Genomic DNA, 25,454 nt, shown 5'->3' with positions numbered 1-25,454 from the left:
ATGTCTGGCTCCCCCATAGACTGTGAGCCCCTTGAGGGCAAAGCCCTGGTCTTCATACCTGATCCCTATTTCCTGGTGTGGTGGCTGGATTCAGCAGAAGGATGAACAATCCAATTTCCTTCTGAATGAACAAAATGGTAATAAATCTATGAACTATCATAAAGTATCACATATGCCACTATTTTAATAAATATTAAGTAACAGCACCCTGATACAAAATTTTAAATGTCACATGAACAAACCTCATATGAACTTCTTTAAAAACTCTGGAAGTACTTTGCTAATAAGGAACCGTAAGTTACAGTGTTCACTGTCAACTGCTTCTGCCAGAACCAAGACTGCTATTGCTAACTGGCAATCACCTGATTTCCACTCCACTGATGATGCAGTTGAACAAGTTCAGTCTTTGAAGACAGCTGGAAACATTTCCAATCTCTCCTCATTTGTTCATGCAACAGATACTTCTTGAGCACCTACCACGCATGGGGCACTGTCTATCCAAGGACTGGGACAATACCCAAGCCCTGTGTCCCTTCACAGAGTGCTCCAGGGGTGAGACCCAGAGTAATGCAGACAGTTAGGGCACAGCTGACAGCACTGTGATAATTACGAGGGGCCTGGGCAGTGGAAGCAGGGGAGGAGGCAGCACCTAATCTAGACTTGATAGGTGGAGGGTCCTGTCCCAAATGAACTGACATATAGAAAAGAGAACCAAAGGGCTAACAAGGATTGCCAGGCAAGGAGAAAGTGAAGATTCCTGCACAGGTGACAGCCCAGAGTCAAGGCAGGGCTGTCAGGGAAAGCATGGCTCTAGCTGCAGACAGCCCATGGGGCTGGGTCAGAGGTGAGGGGTGAGGGGTGAGGGCTGGTGAGGGTTACGATGGGAAGATAAACGAAGTCTGGTTATGAAGGTCCCTGTAAGCTACACTAGGGAGTGGGCAGTACACAGCTATTGTTTCTGAGGCCTGGGGTGAGAGGTCATTCAGAAGACTGCTCTAGTTATAATACCATGCCTGCATTAGGACAGTGGTTCTCAAAGCATGTGCCCCTGGGAACATGGAGAAATATAAATTCTCGGGCCCCACTCCAGACTTACGGGACCAGAAATTCTGGGGGTGGAGCCCAGAAATCTGTGTTTTACCAAGCTGTCCTGATGATTCTGATGCAGAGCACAGCAATGGTGATGGACACCAGGCAGTAGAGGAGACAACTCAGAGAAGGTGCAAGGGAGAAGAGGGCCCAGGAGGGCCCTGGGGACCAAGGTTCAAGAGATGGGCAGAGGAGGAAGGGCCACAAAAAGCAAGACGGAGGGGAGCAGGCAGGGGCCACAAGGACAAGAGAATGCAGGGCCACAGGAGCTGAAGGCAGGCAGAGGGGGTCAAGACTGTGAGAGGTCAGGTGAGTCAAGGGCGGAGTGTCTCTCCTGGATTCAGCGAGAAGGCTGCGGGTGACCTCGGCAGGAACAGCCTTGGTGGACGTGGGACTTAGCCAGGCTGTGGAGAGGCGACAGCGCTGGGTCGCTGCAAGAAGCCAGGGGCAGACCGAGCAGTTTTCAAGCCGAGAAAGACTTGTTCCTGTTTAGGTGGGAGGGGGTGAGATGCATGGGATCAGCTTGGACAAAACCCAACTTACCTCAGCCACTCACAGCATGCAGGCAACACCAGGTATGCGTGCAGGTGTTTCCATAGTTCTGGGGGGAGTCTTCACCTGCGGGTTTCACTTCTGCTGAGCGCAACGGGTGGGGGAGTGAGTCCTGCATCCCAGGAGAGACAGCAGCCACCTGACCAGAGTGCACCAGTGGGGACAGAGGGAACAGATGGACAGACACAGTATATGGAGGGAGAATGAACAAGAGTTGCTGAGCGGTGACTCACAGGAAATAACAGGACTACGTCTACATGTGGGACAGCGGCCTGCACATGGCCCAGACATGGTGAGGCTCTGCACCAGGCAGCCAGCAGCCATGCCCCCGGGAAAGGGGGTTAGCAGCTCCGTGCGAGGTGGGTGCTCGGCAGAGCACACAGCCCATGGTAGCTGCTCCCGTTACTTTGCTCCTCTGGCAGAATCCTGTCCATGGGCCAGGGCTCCTCTGCTCAGTGATGACCGACTGGACGGAAGAACAGATGGACGGGGATGCATGCTAACAGAAGGGGCTCTATCATCACCAATGAGAACACGACAGTCACTGTGTCAGATGGAGGCCTTGGCACCCTGTTTATTTGTGAAAGGGAGTGAAGAGAGCTTTTTCCATAAAATAGGCTTGAAGTACAGAGCAGTATTTAAGGAAATAAATCATGCTCTCTCCTCTACTTAAATCCCATCTCCTTACCTTGGGGATAAATACACAGCTGTCAATGCCCGAGACACACACTCGGCGCCACGCTCCCCGCTCTCCCCACCGTTCCGCCCCTTCTCCCAGGCAGGGCCTGGCCCAGCCTGTGCGTTCCACTGGCGCTCTCCCAGCCCCTGCCTGGCCACTTCCTCCTCATGCTTCAGGACTCGGCATTAAGTTCATACTTCCAGAAAGCCCTTCCTAACTCTGAGACTGTGCTGAGCGCCCCTCCAACACGCTCTTGCAGCATTTGTATTCATCAAAAAGGTGTTTCCTTCCTTATGCCCTCGTCAGAATGGGGCACCAGGTCTGTGAGCTGCACTTCTCTCTGAAAAACCCAATCTGTCTCCCCACCACCAGCGCGTCTGCCAGGGCCCTCCATCTGGCTTTCATTGCATCTGCCTGTACCATGCACTAGCCCCCAGCCCCCAGCCCTGAGCCAACCTCCACACGGCCAGCCCTGGCTTAAACTCCTGCAAGGGTCTCTCTCAGTGCTGCCTTCATTAGTACCTGCCCTGTTCCCTTCCTTTTTTTTTTTAATTGCAGGAAATATATAACATAAAATTTGCTGTTTTAGCCATTTGAAATATACATTTCAGTGGCATTAATTCTATTTGCAATGTTGTGATAACATCACCACTATTTCCAAAATGTTTTCATCACCCCAAACGGAAACTCTGAGCCCAGCAGGCTGTAACTCCCTAGACCCACCACCTCTTTAATCTACTTTCTGTCAGACAGGGACTACAGTCTGTCTTATGAATTTGTCTATTCTAGAAATGTCACATAAGTGGAATCATACAGTATTTTCCCTTTTGTGTCTGACTTCTTTCACGCAGCATAATGTTTTCAGAGCTCATCCACATTGTAGCAGGTGCATCAGATGACTAACATTTTTTTATGGCTAATATTCCATTTGTCCACATACACACATTTTGTGATGATGTTGTTATGACCACTGGCGTACAAGCGTCTGAGTTTCTGGTTTCAACTCTTGAGCACAGGCCTAGTTGTGGAACGAGGGGTCATCTTGTATTCTACATTTAGCCTTTTGGGAAAACCCTATGCCCCTTCTGATAAATGTAACATCTCATGCCTCCTGCAAGACCCTGATACACAGCTTCCCAACCCACTGTGAATCACTTGTCTCCAGGGAACACACACAAGCCCTGGCCCAGGGACGTCGGTCATGGCCTGGCCCCTCGCCTCCCTTCCCATCTCTTACCCCTCCTCTCCTCTGCTCTAACTATGCTGGATCTGTGTGATTTCTGCACGGTGGTGCCTCTGCACATGCCAACTCTGCCCTTTCTCTTTCTCTGCCCACTCTGGACACACTCTCCATGTACCATGAAAGCACAAATTACCACCATTCTGAATTGTTCAAAAGGATAAAATCCACTTTGGCCTCTCTCAGCTCACGCACCCTGCCATCAACCAAGCCTACATGGTATAAAACCTCAAGAAAGCCTGAAAACAACACTTTATTGGCATAAAATTTCAAGGTCAGACAGACCACAGTGGGTTAGGAAGTATTTTTTTATTCTTTAAATTACTGTGCCCCTTTAACCCCCTCTCCCATCTCCCTGCACCCAACCAACCCCTCCCCCTTGGTAAACACCAGTCACCTCTCAGTGTCTATGGGTCTAATGCTGTTTTGTTCCTTCTATTTTGCTTTGTTTTTATACTCCACAAGTAAGTGAAATCTTCTGGTTTTGTCTTTCTCTGCCTGGTTTATTTCACCGAGTATAATACCCTCTATATCCATCCATATCATTGCAAATGGGAGGATTTATTTTCTTTTTATGGCTGAGTAATACTCCATAGTACATATGTACCACACCTTCTTTATCCACTCATCTACTGATGGACACTTAGGTTGTTTCCATATCTTGGCTATTGTAAACAGTGTGGTGATAAACATAGGAGTGCATCTATCTTTTCAAATCAGGGATTTTGTTTTCTTCAGGTAAATTCCTGGGAGTGGAATTGCTGGGTCAAACGATATTTCTGTTTTTAGCTTTTTGAGGCACCTCCACACTGCTTTCCACAGTGGCTGCACCAATTTGCAGTTCCACCAACAGTGGAGGAGGGTTCCCTTTCCTCCACATAGTTGCCAGCATTTGTTGTTTCTTATTTTTTGGATAGTGGCCATCTAACTGGTGTTAGGTGATATCTCATTGTGGTTTTAATTTGCATTTTCCTGATGATTAGCGATGTGGAGCATCTTTTTATGTGTCTATTGGCCATTCGTATTTCTTCTTTGGAGAGGTGTCTGTTCAGGTCCTCTACCCATTTTTTAATCAGGTTATTTATTTTTTGGGTGTTGAGGAATATGAGTTCTTTAAATAGTTTGGATGTTAATCCCTTATCAGATGAGGAGTTAGGAAGTTTTATCTATTTAATGTAATAAAATTCTGCTGTATTTATATGCTACTGATCATTAAAACTACTAAATACCATATTTGACATTTCATTTGACTGCAAATGTCTTATAAGATCAGGATTACATCTTTCTAATTTAAATATTTTTTTTATTATCAAATGTAATACATATAGAATAATGCATCTCATAAAACTGTATGGCTTAATGAATTAACATAAAAAGCCCGAGTAACTACCACCTAATTCAAGAATTAGTATACTGTTTTCCCCGCAGAAGCCTCCCACATGACCCTCCCTAACTACAATCCCTTCCCTTCAGCAGTCATCTCTAAAAGAAGGTCTGTATCTTTGAAAAATAAGAGTTCCATCCTAGGTAGGTAACCAAAAGTTTATGAAAGAACAAAGCAAAGCTCAAGCTTTTATACTTGAATCTCATGGTATGTCAACAGCAAATGTATTGGTTTCACAGATCTACAGTTTACCACCTTCTGTTTTATCTACCAAAATAATTATAATTAATTTTAAGATAATGACATATTTTAAGTCTTTAGCAATTTCACTTTGCCTTTCATAAATTACACTAGAAAAAAATCTCTGGTTTGGTTATATCTCTCCAAATGACAGTATATACCAGTTTTGTGTGTGTGTGTGTGTGTGTGTGTGTGTGTGTGTGTGTGTGTGCATACACACACGCGTGAGCATCAGCTTTATCAAAATATAATTCACACATCATACAATTAACCTGTTTAAAGTGCCCAACTCCATGATATGCAGAGCTGCGCTCCCATCACCACACTGACCTTAAAACACCTCATTACCCCAGAAAGAAACTCCTCAGCCATCAGTCATCATTTCCCACTTCCCTCCAACCCCAGCTCGGGGCAACTACTTGTCTATTTTCTGTCCCTACGGATTTTCCTATTCTGCACATTTCATATAAATGGAACTGTACAATGTGTGTTCTTTTGTGGTTGGCTTCTTTCACTTACGTATTTAAGGCACATCACATGGCATATGTATCAGTACTTCCTCCTTTTTATTTCTGAACATTCACTGTGTGGATACACCACGTTTTGTTTATCCATTCACCAGTTAATGCTCGTTTGTGTTGTCTCTATTTTTTGACTATTGTTAATAATGCTGCTATGAACATTTGTGTACAAGTTTTTGTACAGATCTAAGTTTTCTGTACAGACTATGTTCTCACACTTGGAGAAATGAGATTGCTGGTTCCTACTAACTCTGTTTAAAGACCTGTCAGACTGCTTTCCAAATGAGATGAGCCATTTTGCATTCCCACATCATTGTGAACGCTTGTTATTATCTGCCTTTGATTATAACCATCCTATGAGTGTGAAGTGATATGGCACCTCACTGTGGTTCTGATTCATGTTTCCCTGACAGCTAATGACGTAGAGCATCCTTTCCTGCACTTATAGGCCATTTATATATGTTAGCTCTGGGTTTTTAGTAGATAACCTTTATCAGATTCAGAAAGTCCTTTCTAGTCCTAGTTTTATTGAGTGTTTTTTACCATGAACATGAGGTGCATTTTATCAAATACTTTTTCTGCCTCTGCTGAGATGATCATGTGTTTTTTGATACCTGCTGTTTTTGTTGGTAAATAATTTTCCATACTTATGAAATCTATGCAATCCTAAAAATGTGTAATACACTTAATATTTTCATTAAAAGGTTGAAATTTAAATTACTAACTATAAATTCTAAAAATTATGTCTAACAAAAATTGTGGAGAAGCCTATCAGTAATATATTTATTTGTAAAAAAAAACTTACAACAAAATCTGGGCAGGGTATTTCTGAATAATAAAAACCATGGTATTTTTTCTTCTATCAGTTTAACTTTCATGGTCCTACTTTTTCAAACTACATCTTGGCTGCTTCTGTTCTTTAGAATAGCAACCCAAATGCACACTAAGCCTATGGAATACTCTACATAAGCCCACATTAAAAACAATTTCATATGCATAAATATTGCAGAAAGCAACTCAAATAAACTATAAATAGTATCATTGGAGGATCTGTGTCCACCTGTCAAGTAACCAAATCCATATAATACTGAAGAGGACTGTAAAAAGTAGTTACGTTGGTAGTCAAATATACCCAAGCCAAATGATTTTTAGTAAAACCTGTGTACAACCTTTAAATCACTCACCTTCTAGTATTTAACAAAATCATTTAGAACAGTAGGCTTTGTCTCGATGATTACATGTAACATTTTGTTAAAATACGTGTATACAGGAAATGGCACATAGCCTCCCTTATAAAATTCAAAGTCCAGTTGGGAATGCTATTTACGGCACAGAATTTTTTAAAAGATGCTAAAAACCTGTGAAGGATATCAGACCAAAAGAGCCACATTAACTAAGGTACACGTTGGGGTTTGGGAAACTGTATTGGCTCATTTGGCTGGTGTCAGCCAGAACTGGCTAGAACTAGGGCACCAGTGTAAGGCTTCTTGAAGGGATGTGTTTTACCATGGCACAAGACAAACATGTTTATTCTCAGTGTTTATATTCAACCAATGAGTCTTAAAATACAAAGACACAAAAAGATACCATTATTATTAAGAGAATTTCAAATGTATAAGTTCAAATCAATTTGGGAGGCAAATTATATCTGCAAGGCATTAACTAAATCAGGTATTTTCTCAAAAAAATACTATTAAATACAACTACATAACTTACATACTTTTATATTGTGTGTCCCCACCCTACCCCTAAAACACAAACTACTAAGAATCAGATTTTTCTGGTTCATCTTTAATTCTCTTGAGATTTCCAACATTTGATTTATCGCCAGAATTTCTATTTAACTCTTTCTGGATACAAAACAAGGAGAGGTACTGACGAAACTCCGGAGGTGTGCAGGAACACACACAGCATTTTAGGAAGATGAGCCACTTTCCTCTTCCTCCCAGCGTTCAGGGTAACACACTGGGCGGCACCACACAAAATGCAGTGGCCAAAAAGGACTTCTCTTCCACAAAACACTGCACGAAGTCTCCAGCGTTCAGCTCTTCCACTTGAATGGAATAAAAACCCTTTTGAGAACAACAATTACAATCCCCCATTTTTTTCTCAGGCTCACTATTGGACTTCTTAGCACACACACCATGCAAATAAGGCAAGCTTCCTTTCACGGGGCAATTAATATGCAAAGACAGCCTGCTTTTTTTGTAGGATGTGAAGAACCACCACCAAGCTTCTAAACCCAGAGGTTTCTACAATTTTTTCCCGTTTATTTTTAAACAGAAGATTACAGAATAACACCAAGCACTTTGCCTCTAGTTTGCCAATATTTTGTAAACAATGACAATTTAGATTTTTAAACCCTTTGCATCATATTTAAATCTGGGATCCACTATTGGCTTCAATATATTAATTTTTTCCCTAAATCTAGCAAACTCACTTATATGAAAAATGATCCAAGCTCTACTTTCTTTTTAAGAAATTGCACTTTGTTTTTAAATAGTAAATGATCTGTCTGGCATAGGCCCTTGGAAAACATGATTTTTAAGGTTTATTATAAATTCTAAAATAAGACTAAGAAATTACATTTTAATAATTCATCTTACTTAATATATACCTTTATAAAACTTGTCATTTTTCCAAATTAAGTTCAGTATAAGTCTACAATAGAAAATTAAATAAAATTTTTTTAGCAAAATAATGCTACAAAGAAAATGGATCTTTGTGCTACAGATTATGCATATATGCACATTTCATCTCAATAAAGTAATTTAAGAAGCATTCCTAATAGTGTTTTCTTGGTGATTTTTACTAAAGTTTCCAAGAAAAACAAACCTACTGGATACGATGTTAGACCTTTCTTAATAAAAATCTCACTTGTCACATCACTTTTTTTTTTTTTTTTTTTGCCTATCTTGACCTACAAAGTCTCATGAAGGCATTCCACTCATACAACTGCCTGACTTTCATCTAATGCTCTCAACAGGACATCACCAACGACTCTAACATTTTGCTCTGGATAGGGAGTTTTTCTAATCAGTGTATTAAGCATCAAAATGTAAATCTGATTTTTAGGTTCTTTTTTAAAAAACTTCTATAGAGATTAAATTTAAAATCAAATGTTAAATATGAATGAGACTTACTTCAAAATTGAATTTCACTCAAAATATTTCAAAAATATTTGTAGTTCAATAGTAGTTATGGCTTAAATCAAACCCATCTTCTGGTCAACAGTCCCAAATCCCAGGACTGCCAATGAGATGATCTTGGCATCTGCATACAATTAGTATCATTAGTTTTCCTTGCATCATTTCAGGGACATCAGTCAATAATTCAAGATATTTTATTTCCTTGTGAAGTACCAGCATCAACTAGCACAAGTCACTTACACTTGTGGATTCTCCAGACAGAATCAGAGACACAACTAACCCCACGTGTATGACCACCAGATTCATTGTAAGTTTAAATTGTTTTCTTTTTTTGTACTTCTAAACTATAGATTAAGAAATTTGTAATTAAAAAAGAAAACTGATTTATTTGTTCTGGTCTGTAAATAAATAAAAAGATAAAAGTGAAGAAGAAACTAACAATGAACTAACTCATTTTAAATCCCTCATGTTGAGTTAGTTAAAAGAGTATTAATTTTAAACACATACCACAAAAAGATTTTAAGAAATGCACAGTTAAAATCACTATATATATTCTAAGGTATGTTTTCTTAAAATACCCCCCACTATACAATTATTGTTACTATAGTTAAATAAAATAATTAACTATCTGAGACTGTGTGATAGCTAGTCTCTTAATACTGCACAGGAGCAAACGTACAACACAGAGCAATGTACTGATTTACCTCCCAGTGATTTCAAGAGGATATGTTGTAAAAATCTCTAGGAAACCAAATAATATTATTCAGGTTTCTTATTTTGATACAAAATACACTTAAATACCTAAATCAACTAATTTGTGAAATGTTTGTCTTCTAAAAATATGTCTTATCTAATTTGGCTGAGAAGAAGTATATACAATAAAAATATCCTTTGTTTGAAAAGGGAATGAACTGCCTGCATGACCAGTTATCTTAATTGAGTCTGACCAGTAATTCAAATTCTGATTCCAAAGCCAATTTAGCTCAAAATGACCTCAAACTGTAATCTAGGGCAGCTAACAGACTTGCTTTCAATCTCTTATCTTCAAAGAATATCACACATTGTCCCTTTCTTGCTTCATATGACAGATGGTTTTCTTTGATGAAAATTTTAAACATGTCATGAGTAACTTTAACTTACATACACACAAGGGGAAAATCTGAGACAGGAATAAGTAACTCTCAGTTTTCTGACATTCCAAGGTTATCTGTGGTATCATTGCACAGGAATAAATATTACAAATGTAACCAAAAACAGTTTAGAATGTGTTCTAGAATATTTTACAAAGCTACTGGATATACTCATCTTGTTATCTCTACCTGCTACATGAACACAGAGCTATTCCACAAAGACTAGATTAATAAGTGGATGTTTCTAGTAAATGTTCCTGCCACCCAACAAGTCTGAGGCACAGCCATTTGCTAATGTGTTCATGAAACTGCTCTTATTCTGGTTCACAGCATCCCTGCCAAGCTTATGCCTTTATATCCAAGAAATGTGGAGTCTCAGGCCACCCTGGAATTGTTTGAGGGCTCCTTAGTTCAGAAAAGTTTCTTGAAAAATCTGAGGCCAGCCATAACTCCCTGAATTGCAAGTTCCCTTGAGGTTGCCTTAACATTCATCTCCAGTCTTTGCCTTTGATGCACTCCTGGAAACTTACCCTTTCCTTTAAGAACTCTGCAAGCCTTATTGAATCCCAAAAATTCTGTACTAAAACATGTAAAAGATTTCAAAAGTCTGCTTTGACTCATAGCAATTATGAACCCTGAAACAGACATCATCAGCAGATTCTCACAGTAGGTTCCAAAATTAAAGCTAACAATCCTTCTCAGACCACCACTCCCTCTCATCCCACTAACTTCAACCCAACACACACACAGACACACACACACAGACACACACACACACACACACACACACACACAAGCCACAGGAGGGTAGGGGCCATGTACCTCTTCTCTCATCCTGAATTCTTCTTCACTACAGCAAAAGACTGCATTTTTATGCTGGAGAGGTGAAATCACAGGGACTTTGTTCTTGGGGATACCAGGCATTGTTGAGGAGAGGAGTAACCCACTGGATAAGGAGTAAATGAAATATTGACTACCCCCAAAGCATTTCTCCCACTCAGCTTAGAGAAAAACAGCAGTCAGACTTATACCCCATGGGCTGCAAAATATTAGATTCTCTTAAACTGACCAGTCCAAGAGGAAATGGAGGTGCTAATGAGGGATGTGGACATTCCCCACTCAACAGATCAGCCTGCAGCGGGGGCCACCCATGCAGAGATCCCCACAGCTTTTCAGTGACTCACCCCTAATTACTAATAAACAGCTAAGGACCATTAGAATTTGAGAAATGAATTTAAACAATATGAAACACAAGAAGAGATGTTAAACAATAAAGAGCAATTTAGAGGAAAAAGTGTGGGAAGCATGGAAAATTTTCTAAAATACTCAGCAATATAAAAGATGTTTTATCAATAAACAAGGAGAGGATAATACCAAAGTGACATTCAGACAATAAAAACTCTTAGAAATTAAAAATGGTAACAAAATAGAAAATTCAATATAGATATTGACAAAAAGCTCATAAAATCTCTCTGAAAGTGAAGGGTGGAGGGCTGGTAAGACAAAGAAATGAATAATAGGAAAGAGAAGATTTTTTAAAATTAGGTAGATGATCAATCAAATTTCTAATTAAGAACTCCAGAAAAAAGAAAAGATATAAAAATATCAAATAAATAACACAGGAACATTTGCAGCACAGAAGGATAGACTAAGATTGCCCACTGAGAAGCTACCCCCGTAATAAAAGCAGATCTATATCAAGGCACAGCACTGCAAAACTTCTAGAGGAGAAATAAACAAGTTTCATACAAAATGTCAGAAATCCAGATGCACTGGACTTCACAAATGCAACACAGAAAGCTAAAGAACATGGAGCAATGCCATCAAAATTCTTAGGGAAAATGATTTCCAATCTACAAAATTGTGTACTAGGCAAATATAAATTAATTTCTGCAAGTCTAGAAAACCAGCGGCCTAGACTGAAGGAGGGTAAGATCTAAGATATATGTCCGCAGGAGAGGAAAGAAAACAACCATGTTTGAACACACGGAGATATTTACACTTCAGTTTGAGAACCTGACAATAAATGAGTGGTGAGTATGTAGAAAACTAAACAAAGGAAAACTGAGGCCATTATAAACTCCAGGAAAGACAGAAAGTCGTATGAGAAAGGGAATTAAATTGTATAATTGCTCAAAGGTCAGCTGTGAATAATATTTACATGGTCACAATAATGTAAACATTAAATAGTATTTGAACCGAAAATAGAAAAGCTGTTATATTGGGAGGCCAGAGTAAAGGAAGTAGGAGGAGGTGGAGCATCTAAGTACTAAGCCTTGATAGGAAAATGTCAGTAGGTAACACTTAAAACTGAAAAATTTTTGAAGTATAAATATGGAGACAAAAACGTAGAGATAGCTAAATGGGTAGAAAGTGGTTGCTTCAGGGGAGTCAAAGTCAGAGATGGGAGGGTGAGGAGGAAAAAGAAGGGGTAGAGAGGTTTTGGGCAGAGACAGTGTTTTGTATGAAAGTCTTTTAAACTATTTAACTTTTTAAACAATGTCAATATTTCATTTTGCTAAAAATAAAAATTAAATTCAAGAAAAGGAGGAATGACAAGCAATTAACTCCAATTGCTTGAATAGTTAGGATCTTTAATCTCAAACTATACTTATTGTAACTACAGCACAGAAGAGAGAAACTGGCCAACCCACCTTTTCTTAAGGGTAAATAACTATGGAATTCAAGCCAAGCTGAGAAGTTATACATAACAGAGTCACTCTAAAGAATGAAATATGAAATTTCCTTTGTTCTAAATTCTTACAGATTAGAATGTCTCAGGACTGAATTTTCCAGATGAGTGACATTAATTATATCACCTCTCTCACTGAACTTGCCCTTGGTGAAGACAATGGTGTCTATGTTTATGTTTGTTTTATGTTTCCAGCCATATGGAGACTCATCATACCTCCTTCAATACTGAGCACAGAGCTGAACATGCAACTCATGCTTGGTAACAGAATCCACATTAACTATTGCCTGCTGCTTGAATGGGCCACAGTTGGCTCTTCCAAATGCGGTTTAATTATGAATGCTCATTATTTATACTGCACTGTGTCATATACAGTCCCGTGGCATTTAGTGATTATACAGAGCTTTCTTTTTAACCAAATACTGAACAGCTAAGACTGACATGCTTTTTGTGTTCTTGAGTTTGCTTTTCATACTTTTCCATCCGTTCTAGTCACCACATCTTCTTACTATCAGAGTACCTGTACCTTTCAGTCATGTTTCCTTGATTCTTATGTGATTCTAGGGGCCCTTTTAAATATGGTAGAAGCTAGGAAGTTAAGAATCTATGGACACTTTCTGAATGAAGGTTTCAGGGCTTCCCTGTGGGCCAAGTGCTGATGCAATGCGTGGGCTTCAGGATATCTATTTTGGCTTTCCAGAGGCTCTTTCCCTTCTTCATTTTTTCCCTTAATTCTTCATTCTTCATGTTCCAAAGATTTAAGGTTGCCAGATAAATGACTTCCATATTAATGAAGTGTCACCAATATGATCTTTAGCAGCAACCATTATTTAAATACACTTCATTTTATGGCTTCAACACTATGGTGAATTGATAGGTTTAATATTAACCTTATGCAAATAGAAAGTACAATCTATATAAACCACTTTATTTTTTAAAACTCTGCTTTTCTTAAAATCAAGACCAACTAGACTTTGCTTTCCCTGGAGGTAAAACATCTGAGCAATCAGCCACGGCATTTCTAACTCAGTTGCAACTCAAGGTGATCCTGAACTCCCAGAAAATGGAAAATAAATGGGGGGAAAATGTGCTTCTAATTATAATCAATACTTAAATCCAGCAGTAACTGTACTTCACTATGAACTTTAACAGAAAGGAAAATGGGAAAAAAAATTAATGAGATTAGTATGCGCCAGACAGTTGCATGAATTACATCATTTTGTCCTCACAATAATCCTATTAGGTGTTTCACAGATAAATAAACTGAGTGTTGGAGAGATTAAATAACTGGCTCCAGGTCATGGAAAACAGAAGAATCACGGTTCAAAAGGCAAGTTTGATGTCAAAGGCCCATGACGCGCCCCCTACCATATGCACTACCCGTACAACACCAGAAGAAAGCAAATTCAGAAAGGAGATAGTTGGTGATCACAGCTCAGATCAAAGAGCTTGCACAGGATTTGAGCCTTCTCAGGGCCATGACAGCAGATCTTTAAGGTTTCCACCTTGAACCCTGAATCCAATTCTCACATAACAACTGCAACCTAACTGGTGAATGGCAGCATCTCATGCACAGAACGGACACTCGCAGACGCAATATGAATAAAATGTCAATCACACCCATGTCCACTCCCTTGCTGACCTGACAAAAACAACACAACCAATTGGTGATAAGCAGAACAAACGTCAAAAGATTTTGCTATACAGTCAGATTTTTGAAAAGTATAGAAAAAAGTATGAACATCATGGACAATGATACCAGAGGTCAAAATGGTGTCTACAAATTATCATCTCACACGATAAATGAAATCACTGAGGGAAAACTCTCTACTGTCATTCACTTGCTCTCACACCGACCCGTCCCGTCACTGTCCTTTGCGAGGTCTGCTCAGCACCGTTCTCCCCCTCCTGGATCATTCCCTTGCCGTCAGCTGCACACGAACAGATGGCTTTCAGGTGGATGACTTGCCCCAACCTAAAGCCCTTTCCTTCCTTCTTTCTGGTCAATATCTTGGACATCAGCCTCCTCATCTTGGACTCTAAAACCTGAATTTCACAGTCCAACTGAAATTACCCTAAGATCTCCACTCCGCTCTGAAACAAAGCCGAAGTTTCTGCTTGAGTCTCATCTTTCTTACGCTCTTACCCCATGTTAAGTGCTGCCTTTTTTTATGGCACTAGTTGCTTTACAATCTGAATATAAAGCAATATGTGCTCATTAGAGAATATTCAGATGGCATAAAAAACGTATCTTCTTCTAGCTTTAGAAGTGAGAGAGATTTTGTTGAAACAAAATTGGAGGTATATTTATATCTACCATTTGTTTCCAATGTGTTTTTCATTTAACATTCTTCTTCTCTAACCTAGTGTTCACACTACTAGGCTCTGGTTCCCTCCTTTCATTCAATATCAACGATGCACAAGACACCATGCTCCATGCTACATCAATACTGCAACATAAATACATCTGGGTATGGTAAAGCCTCCACAATGTACCAGTCATAATTCACTGTGTCTTCTTCCCAGTGCAAAAGGATAAAAACATAGCTACTATGACCTGTCTTGGTCTTATTAGCTGGGCTCCCTCCAGCTTCCTCTCAAGCATGCAGTGCATAACCTACCTCCTCCCTGCTTCGTCTACACAGAGCCAGATCCTTACCACAAAGCTTTCTTGAACTCTCACTCATGCTGGGAAGAGTTCCCCAAATGCCCCTGGTACCCAGGCACTCTTTATCCTGCCTCCGAGATCTCAGCCATGTGTCTGGCTTTAGACGCCACTAGGAGCCCCTGGTATTCTTTCCCTTCTCCATTAGGCAGTAAACCCTCTGAGGTCAAGCTACAGTAGCTCAGTCTTGGTGTCCTTTTCACACCTGCAGCAAACAGACGGCACAGATGCCTAATAAGTGGTTTTGCTATCACTGCCTCTCCTTCTCCCCAAACCCATTAAATGTCTTTCGTGGACCTTCTCTGACTAAAACTTTTTTACACTCTCTCTAGTCCTATGTTCCTCCATTTATGACATTAGCTTTCAAACTATTTTGACCTGGGTCTTAATAAGATACATGGTTTCTCTCACAACTGGGTCAACAAAAATGTCACAGAATAATCCTTGTCCAGTGCAAGGACAATAAGTCCTTGTCCATACTACATACACTTTTTTCTATTCTGTCCGTTCCTTCTTCCTCCACTTTTTCATGCCAGTAGAAGTCAACTGAATAGATTTCATCACCCACAGTTGAAAAACACTGACCTAGAAGCTAAGATACAAGGATGCCCCAATTTTCTTAAAACTTAATATGTGTAAAACTGAGGTCATCTGTCTTTTATCCAAGGTAACCCATTTTCTCAATTTCCCCATCGTATTGACAGCATCATGACCGTCTCACTCCTTCCAGTCTGTAACTTAGAGAATTCTCCTCTCTCCCTGTCACCTTCCCTCCGGGCCCGCCGTCTGCCCCTGCCGGTTGCTTTGTCATCTCTAGCATCTCAGCTATGTGCCTTTTTAATACTTATCCAAAGTTTTTACAAGTGTATCTTTCTGAGATGATCTGTTTTATAAAAATGTATCATAGTTAGATTTCATTAACAAGCCCCTCTGGTAGATAAAAATTGATTTTTATAATTCTTTTCTGCTACATGTCCATTAATAAAAGATAGAGTTGTGAAGTATTTTGGTTTTCACATACATTTCACACATATTATTTTATTTGATTCTCATATTCATAGGAGGAAATTATAGCTTAAAGGATTAGGTAAATCACTTAACCTACATAATTTCACTTCGCTAGTTGGTAGCAAAGCCAATCTTGAACTCAAGTCCTTTTAATCTAAGCTCAGCCAACCTACAAGTCTTCCTGTCACAGAAAGCAAGATGCTGTCATCAGAGTCACTGACCTCCAGCCAGGCTTTAACTGGTTCCCCTATCTCCCAGCCTCTGGGCTCCCCAGGGAATGGTGGCAAAATGCTTTTATCATCCACTACTCTGTCCAGCCACTCACCACAGTGGCTGCTAGTGAAACCAAGACTCCCTGAAGTCCTACAGTGATCTTACCAGTCTCTCCCGCATGTCCCAACTAATTCACAGCCTGCACCAAACACAGAGCCTAGACAGCAGATGTTCAGTTGCTATCACTGCCTCTACTCCTAAATATTTAAAAAAATGATTTCTCCAGTGTTTACAGCAGAACCCCATTCTTTGTCTAGCATTTAAAGTTTTAGTAAGACCTGCTCTTATACCCTGTCTGCTTTCACTGCCCTTCAGTACCAGTTCTCTAGCAGAACTTACCTGCTCCTACAGAGAAATGAGCCCTTTCTTTCCCCGTTTATCCTTCTGTCTGTGTAGGCTCAGATCAAGTACCTTCATACCTTTTCCAGACATTAAAACCAGTCACTGATTTTTGCTTCCTGAACGATTCTCACTCTTAGTATCTGCCTCCTTCCTTTAGGCAGTGTTTCATGATTTCCTAACTGTCTGTACTGTTTTCTCCCCAGCCATCTGAAAGCCTCTGCAGGACCAGTACAATATTCCCAGATGTATATTGTTCCCCCTCAGCCAGAGCTTTGCACATCATGTTCATAGAAACATTTCAAATAAAATACCCCTTCAAGATGAACTTTCAAAGGCACTTGTTGAGTACCTACTATGTATTACCTGTTCTACATAGGTGATTTTATTTAAGCTCACCAAAACCCCTAATAAGGGACATGCCATTATCCCCATTTTACAGACAGGGAAGCAGGTCCAGAAGGGCAACAACTAGCAGAACGGTGCTGATGGTTACTGGACTCAACCTCAATCTGCCACTCCAAAGCTTGTGATATTGCCCCTCCACCATATCACTCCCCCCCGTCACTTGGGTCAGACTCAGTCCAGAAGCCAAGCAATTCACATTCTGGTGCTATGTGTATTCAAATTATCCTTGCTTTAGAAAAGAATGTAATGCAATCAACCAAGGTAAGTATGACCCAGCTTTGCCTGTGAGAGTCACTTAGTCTTTCTCAGCCTCAGTTTCTATTTCAAGACCTAAGAGAATCTGGCTTACAGAATTTTCCCCATTAATCTCTGGCCACTACTTCCAAGCACCCCACACTCCTCCCTAGGAATTGCTGCATGCACTCACATCCCCCACATTGCTCAGGGAGTGAGCTCAGCCTGCAGCGCCTCCTCCTGCCGCATCCAGGGACGGCAAACTCACGCCCCACGCCCAGTGCAAGGGAGACCCGAGCAGAGCTAATTGCTTCCTTCCTTGGGCTCTGGTGGCATTTAATTCATGCCTCTATTTATAAGTATAGTATGTCTCTCTCCCACACTGGATGGTAAACTCCAGAGGCAGAGGCTTATCTTACTCAACTTCATAATTCCTGAAGCTATTTGACCTTCTGAAGATTTCAAGAGGGTTTGCTAAATTTAGGAATTCAGGAATGTTTGTTAAGGAGTCAACCAACCATGCCTTAAATGAGGGTACCATCTGTCCTTCCTATTTTACCTGGTATTACCTCCTCAACTCCCCAGTCACCCAAAGGTGGTATCTCCCTGATAATAATCTCTCACAGCACCCTCTGCCTTTCCTGAGTTTGTGTAATACGTAAGTATAAATATATGTGCATGTGTTACTTGTTTAATGTACATATTCCTCTGCGCTATTAGACTGGAAGCTCATGAAAACAGGATAGCTTATGTTTAGTTTACCATTATATTGCCAGAATCCAGTATTCAATAAATATTTACTGAATAAATGATATGAAGACTAAATGATACAAACTGTGAAAATGAAATAATATAAATATCAAAAACTCTGTGAACTGTATAGTGATGATTATGATATAGTTATTGGGATTACATATCCACTTCATTTCCTCTCGGCTAAAACAAATCTCCCATCTCTCCTCCAATATCACATGCCTTTAGTTGGCAAAGGTACTTCCTGCCTCACCAACAGGGCACTTAAATCTGACTCATTTGAATAATAATAGCTATCACTTTATTTTATTACAGTTAGTAATTTACAAAAATAACAGCTGTGAGAAATACTGTCACCTCAGATCTCACTCAAGATTCTCTGTAAAATGACGGTCAAATAGCTTCTCTGTAAAAATAACTGTGATTTGATACATGATTCTAATCCTCAAAACGCTACACAAACCACCTTTATGAGGTTCGTGTTTAACAAGTGGGAACAATTAGCCAATGTTTTCTAGTGCCCAAACCACACTTCTGACAGAGTCCCTCCATCTCAGGGGCTCCATCCAAGGCTCTGGGAGATGGGCCCCTGGCAGTGTGTTCCCATGGCCACTTTTTTTACAAATTTTGCAAAAGCAAGAGAGTTTTGTATTTTCTTTAAAGAGGGCCCTCAAACTGTATACCCCCCAGGCCCCAGGAACCTAAACCTACCCCCTTGCTAATGATTTCAGTCGAATCAAGAGCCCACCTTTCTCCCTGAAGTGTTTATACTCACATGACAGAGCAGGCATATTCCACAGTGGACTTTTTAAAAACTAGTTCTAATCATTGAGGAAGTCATATCCTGATAATACCCTTTTTTAAGTCCTTCTCAAAAGAGAGCACTACGTCTGAAAGGTTATTTTCTGGATCCATAGTCAACCCTCCATCTCATTAACAAACACAGTTTGCACATACTGAAGTCCTGTGATCTCTAAAATATTCGCAACAACTGTACAAGTACTGATCTTCCCATATTACAGAAGAGGAAACTCAAACTTAGAGACCCTAAATGCCATGCCCCAAATCAGGCAGCTAATAAGGGAGAAGGCTGGGGTTTTAGCCAAGGGTTGGGGGCCACTCTTAGTCTCCATGCTACATTACGTCCAGGGTTCCTGGACAGCAGAAATTATGCTGTCTCAGTCCTTTGTAATCCCCCATAGAGCCGATGATAAAAGACTGGCACCTAATAAATACATCTGATAACTATTTAAAAGAATATGTGATGTGACACATCTCAAACAATGTGACCTGACCATGACTATTCCTAAATGCTGAGCAATCAGATGCCAAAAGGCTATTACACGTTATCTCAGGAATGACACAGAATAGAAAATAGGGCCAGATGCAGACAGTGTTCACAGCTACCAATCAAGAAGTGCGATCCAGTTACACAGAAGGCTTTCCAGCCACATTAGTGATGCAGTCTTTAAACTGAAAGGAAAGCACACTTACTTACATCTGGGAGAAAAAGAATGCATGTTAGGTGAATTAAACTCTGTTTCCCAAAAACAGACAAGCAGAAGACAGGCCAAGCCCTTGTCCTTGCAGCGTCCTCCTCCTTGAGCCTCCCACTGCTCAGGAGCTGAAGCAACACCCCTGCCGCCATCCTGAGAGTGGCTCACTCAGGGGCTGCAGGCAGACATGGCCCAGAGGGAGCGGGGTTAAGTGGGATGGGCTGAAACTGCCGGAAAGGCTGCCATGTGGCCCCAGACCAACACAGAAAGGCGGTGCCCCCCCCCCCCCCCCAAGGAGCATCTTCTGCTAAGGGCCAGCGCCCAGCGCTGCAAGGAAGGCGGACCAATTCACAGCCCTTCACATCCACAAGCAGCTTTAAGGCTTGGCACCAAGACTTAGTAACAAAAAGGGCTACAGGTGACATGCCTGTGACCTTCAGCCTGACTTGAAGATTTATTGCCCTATGGGAGCAAGAACTTCTACCTGTATTATTGGTAATAGTTTCACTACATTGTTTTCCCATAGAGAAAACTCTGGACCTCAGAGACTCAATCCTTAGGATTCAGAGGGGTCCGTAGGCATTTCCCCCTTCCCTTGAGTCCACCTCCTACAACAGAGCTCACACTTGCTAAGCAGTTTAAGAGGTGTATAAAATTCTCTTCTTAATTATACTCATATTTCTTCCTTCTTAGCTAGTGGCATCTTAGCTTCAGTCTTTTTTATTCAAAGTTCAAACAGCCACCATTATTACCCAGCCAGCTGGTTCACATTAGCAGCACCGTCTGTTGGTAGCCCACTGCCTAGTTTACTAAGACTACCTCTTCAGGATTTGCTGCCATTTTAAGGTTTTACACACTTCTAGCCCATATTTTGTTAGATCACTAAGCTGCACAATTGTCAATTGCGGGATTTACATTAAAATATTTATCTTGACACCATAAAATACTTGTGTGCTCAAAACCTCAACACTCAAATGGTACAGGAGAGTCGCAAAATGCCTTTGTCTCCTCCCAGGCTGACAGTTCCCAGAAGACAGATGGCAGCAGGTGCGGCCCCCTTTCTCCCCTCCCTGCCAACTGGTCTGCCCGCCATCACCACAAACCCAAGCCTGGCAGGGAAAGTTCAAACCGTTCTCTAGCAACAGGTAGTCCATCACTTATTTTCCACGGAGACAGGAAGGACTGCCAGTAGCCGTGAAGTCACTTTTAGTCTGGAGAGCGGCCACAGTTCTTTAACACTCATGACAAGATATGGGGAATTCATCAAACTAATATTAAATAGAGGCTTTGTCGCCTTAAAAAATCAAGTGGTTCGATCAGAAATTCCAAAATCCATTTCAAGCAGTGTAGAGCAGTGTAGATGCTGTCTATAAGGAACCGGGTTCTGCAGCAAACAAAAACATCTGTCACGTCTAAAGATTAGTTTTTGAATGACAAAGCAGTGCCATTTATTTTGAGAGGCAATTAAGATGCTGTTCCCTACGACAGAAAAATATAGACACAGATTACTTCTGCTAAGTTACTTATTACCTATCTGAGAAGTCAATCAGTGATAAATGTATCCTGTAGAGAGCACCCACCAAATCTCTTCAAACTGGAAGGTTCCATGTGACTGAGCTCCCCTCTTACTGCTGCCCTGATCAAGTGCCCAGACTCCCTGTGAAGAGCACACCCACACCATAATATTTTTTTTTTTTGGCAAACAATTACTTCCTTAATTCTTGAACTATCAAGCCTAAGAAACAGTCACCAGTTAAATCAACAAATCAATCAATTCGCATAGAGACATAGACGAACCTCCTTAGTGAACTAGGATATGTTCTCCTGTTTTCTGCTATTCTAGTATTATTTTAAAAAACAGATCACACGTAGAGGTATCTGGAAAGAAGTCATCAAGTTCAATCGGTTAGTGGAAGAAGGGAGGAGCTTCTTGAAAAATTGACTTGAAAAAACAATGTAGTTTTAAACTAGTGACATAAACTAAAACATCTATGATCTACTGCTAGATTTTTACACCCTTTGTGGTGGGAATAACTCAAAAACTATTAAATAAATGGCAGGCCACACTTCACAATGTCTGAGTTATATCCTCTTTTTGTTTAACTCTTGTTGAATTCTAAATAAATTTAACTTATTTTCAATATTTTAATATATGTAATATTTGTTGAAAGAAAATTAACTTCTTGGCTCTTGGACAGAGTTGTGAAAGGTTTTCCACATTCTTAAACATGGCTTTATTTACAATGAGTTAAATTTTGTTCAGAAAAACACATTTCTGATTTTAAAGTGAAAACCAACAAAAAATACTGCTCACTATAATTGTACTGGCAGCCAGCTTTGCTAAAACAAATCCTAATTCACATAATAAGGGTTATTACATATGCCTATATGTGCCAGCTGGCTTTTGTAAGGTAGCCAAGGTGCTCTTTGTTCTTGATCCAGGACAATCTTGTTAGAAAAACAGTCCTATCCATTCCCTGACTCTTGGAAGATAAATTGACAGTGAACTGTAAGATTATCAAATAAACGTATGATTTAACAACCATTCCAGACGATTCAAACAATTTTTCCACAAAACATTCAAAATCGCTCTTAGAATAGACTCAGATTTGCTATGAAATGACACATCCTTCCACTTTATTCCTAAACAGCAGAAGACGCCAAAATGAGGGCGGGGCTGCAGACCCCATTCACTGGGCACGCTAGGCTCAGCACACGTCCCCGGCCGGGCCGCACAGATGGGCCACCACTGCCCCTGCCCGGGACACGAGAGGCAAATAAATAAATGAATGTGTACGTATGTCACATTCTGACCCTTTGGCTTGAATTCTTCCATTTTTAAAACTATGGTACAGTCAACATTTGGATGGAAGATAAATTGGGAACCCGTTCAATTTCTTTTGTTAATCCTTGGACGTGTTTCACGTTCTGCCTCCATCCCTGCTTCATGGTCGCCGGGCCGGGAAAGAGGACGCTGTCCTTCCAAGTCACGGGGGTCAGATGCCACCCTGCCTGGGCAGCCGCGAACACCCCAACCCGGGAACCCCGGGGGATCCAGACACCCGCAGTTCCCGGTCCCGGCGGAGGAAGGCAGAGCCCGGAGTGCGCCCAGGCCCGCCGGCGGCCGGGTCCCCCGCGGCCACGCCCCGCCTCGAGGCGAGGAGGTCCCGGGAACACGCCCCACGCGGGGAGCGCGCGGACCCCCGGGCTCCACGGAAAGGGCACACGGGGGCGGCCCCGGCCCAAGCGCGGCGCCCACCGCCCCCTCCAAGGCCCCGCCCCGGGCCCCCGGCCCCCTCCCGGCCGCGGGTCAGCGCACGCGCGGCGGTGCGTCCCCCCCAGGAGATGCGCTCCGGCCGGACCCACGGGCGCGAGTGTCCGCGCGGGAGGCGGCGGGGGCCGCACGCAGGCACGAAGGAGGCGCGGGCACCTCCCGCCGAAGACCCCCGGGACCGCGGGCAGAGCGCGGGGCGGGCGCCGGGCTGGGGCAGCCGAAGGGGCCCCGGCGGCCCCGGGCGCTACCCGCGCCGCAACACGGCCTCCCGCGGCTTCCCGCCCAGGAGCCTCGCCCTGATTGGCCGCCGCGGGAGCGAGCAGCGGGGGGCGCGGCCGCCCGGGGAGGGCGCGCCGGGAGCCCGGCTGCCCGTCCAGGGGGCGTCGGCACCTGGCAGCAGCTCGCGCGGAACGGGCGCCCACCCCGCCCGGATCTCGCGGCCCCCGCCGCCTTCTCCCCCTTCAGTCCCGCCGCGTCGACGCGCAAACCCTCGGGCGGGGCGGGGCCGCTGGCGGGGACGGTGGGAACGGTGGGGACGGCGGGTCCGGGGCTCCCCGGGGGCCGGGGGAACGTGCCCCGCACGGAGTGGCCCTCCCGCCGGGCCCCCCGCCGCGGCTCCGCGGCCGTCTCCGCTCGGCCCCCCATTGTTCGCGCTGCGCCCGAGGGAGGCGGGGGCGCGGCGTTCCGGGCGGCCACCTGCCACCCTCGTCTCGCCGTGCGACGCGGGCCGGCGGGCGTGGAGGCTCGCGCGTGCACACGGCCCCGCGCGCGCACAGGCGCTCCCAAACGCGCGCCCCCGCGCCCGCCGCTCCTGTCAAACGCGGCGCCGACCCTCCGGCCCATGGTGGGCTCGCGGCTCCCGGCGCCCCGGCCCAGAACGGCTGGCGTCGCGTCGGCGGGGGCGCAGTGCGGCCGCACGACCCCGGGGTGCTGCCCAGGGCCCCGCCCGCGAACCGTTATTCGTGCCGAGCCCCGCTTATCAGGCTCGGGGATACGGCGACCGGCGGCTGCCCCGGCGTCATTGTTCCACCTCCCCGGCGCTGACAGGCCCCCACCCGCCCGGCCCGAGCGCCGCTCCTCGCGCCGCTGCGGCCCCGCCGACCGCCGCCCTCCTCCCGCGCGGCCGAGCGCCCCGGGGGCCGGGCCGCGGGCACACGAGGTGCGCGGGCGCCGCGCTCCGTCCTCGGCCCCGCGGGAACGACCGCGGGAAACCGCCCGAGGAGCAGCGTCCGGGGCGCAAGCGACGGGCCCGCGGCAGGTCGGGCTCCGTGCGAATTCCTCAATGTACCTGCGGTTCCCAGGAGGAGCCACGTCCAGAAGAGATGCTCGGTGCGCAGCATTGTTCCCTGCTGGCTGCGAGCGACGCTCGTGCCGCGGTCGACCCTGTGCCCTCGGGCGCGGACGGCGGCGGAGCAACAGCCCGGGGCGGCCGGCTGCCGGCGGAGGACGGCGACCTGGGCGGACTCGCTCCCCGCCAGCCGCGCCGAGCTGCGTGCGCGCGCCGCGCCGAGTGACTGACAGCCCGGCCTCAGCACCTCGCAGCGCGGATCCTTGCGCCGTGCGTCCGATGACGGCGCCCTCACTGTGTCCTTCCACCGCGCGGCCCAAGTAGTGCCGGGCTGGGGGCGGCGGGCACCGCGAGACAGAGGCGGCCGCCTGCAAAACGCGGCCCGGAGCTGCCTGCCGGCGGAGGCGACTCTTGCGCGCGGGCCTCCGGGCGGGGCCGGGACCCGGGCCCCCGCCCCCGCAGGCCCTGCCGCCGGGCTCCTCGGCCGGAGGGCGGTGCTCCGACGACGCGCAGGGGTCGAGCGCCCCGGCGGCCCTGGGGTCCCGGCAGCACCGGTTGGAGAGTCGGGACTCGGCGCTTTCGCGGCGCAGGAGATCAGAAACTGGAGAGGCGTGGGAGGGGCCGCCGGGCTCGCTTCGGTCTCGGCGGGAGGAGGCCCTCGGTGGGAAGAGGGTGGTAGGGGCGGGGGCTCTCGGGGAGGGAGGACCCTCGGGGACGGAGGGCCCGGGGACCTGGGGGCGGGCCGGCGGAGTCCCCGAAGGCAGGGGACCCTCCGCCACTGGGAATCCTGGAGGGAGGGGCCCTCGGGGACCGGGTGCCTGCGCTGGCGGCGGATCCGGGGCGGCGCTCCTCGCGGGCGGGGGCTGCCCAGCTGGGGAAACGCAGAGGCGGGGAAGGAATCTCCGAGAACCGAGGGGAGGTGGAGGGAAGGGTGTTCTGGTTCACAGGCGCCCTGGAAGAGGGCCGAGCCTTCCGTGGCGGTTTTATGGGACACGCACGACCTGAAGTACTTGGCAGAGATGCTCCTGCGGGCATCACCG

At 44.5% G+C, this 25,454-nt stretch overlaps 1 protein-coding gene across 25 annotated transcripts in view; it reads right to left on the bottom strand.

The window, feature by feature from the left end:
- Nucleotides 1-25,094, bottom strand: part of NCAM1 (neural cell adhesion molecule 1) — a 276,433-nt gene extending 251,339 nt beyond the window's left edge. For all 25 annotated transcript variants that reach the window (XM_057490801.1, XM_057490813.1, XM_057490802.1 and 22 more), the window contains exon 1: nt 24,415-25,094. In XM_057490801.1, the coding sequence (XP_057346784.1) occupies nt 24,415-24,466 (52 nt within the window). In that variant the 5' untranslated portion in view covers nt 24,467-25,094. The remainder of the gene's footprint in view (nt 1-24,414) is intronic.
- Between the last annotated feature and the right edge of the window lie 360 nt (nt 25,095-25,454).

Source organism: Manis pentadactyla, chromosome 13 (genome assembly GCF_030020395.1).
Source record: "Manis pentadactyla isolate mManPen7 chromosome 13, mManPen7.hap1, whole genome shotgun sequence".
Classification (NCBI taxonomy): Eukaryota; Metazoa; Chordata; class Mammalia; order Pholidota; family Manidae; genus Manis; species Manis pentadactyla.
The sequence above is the reverse complement of the archived record's forward strand: the minus strand, read 5'-3'. Positions and strand labels throughout refer to the sequence as shown.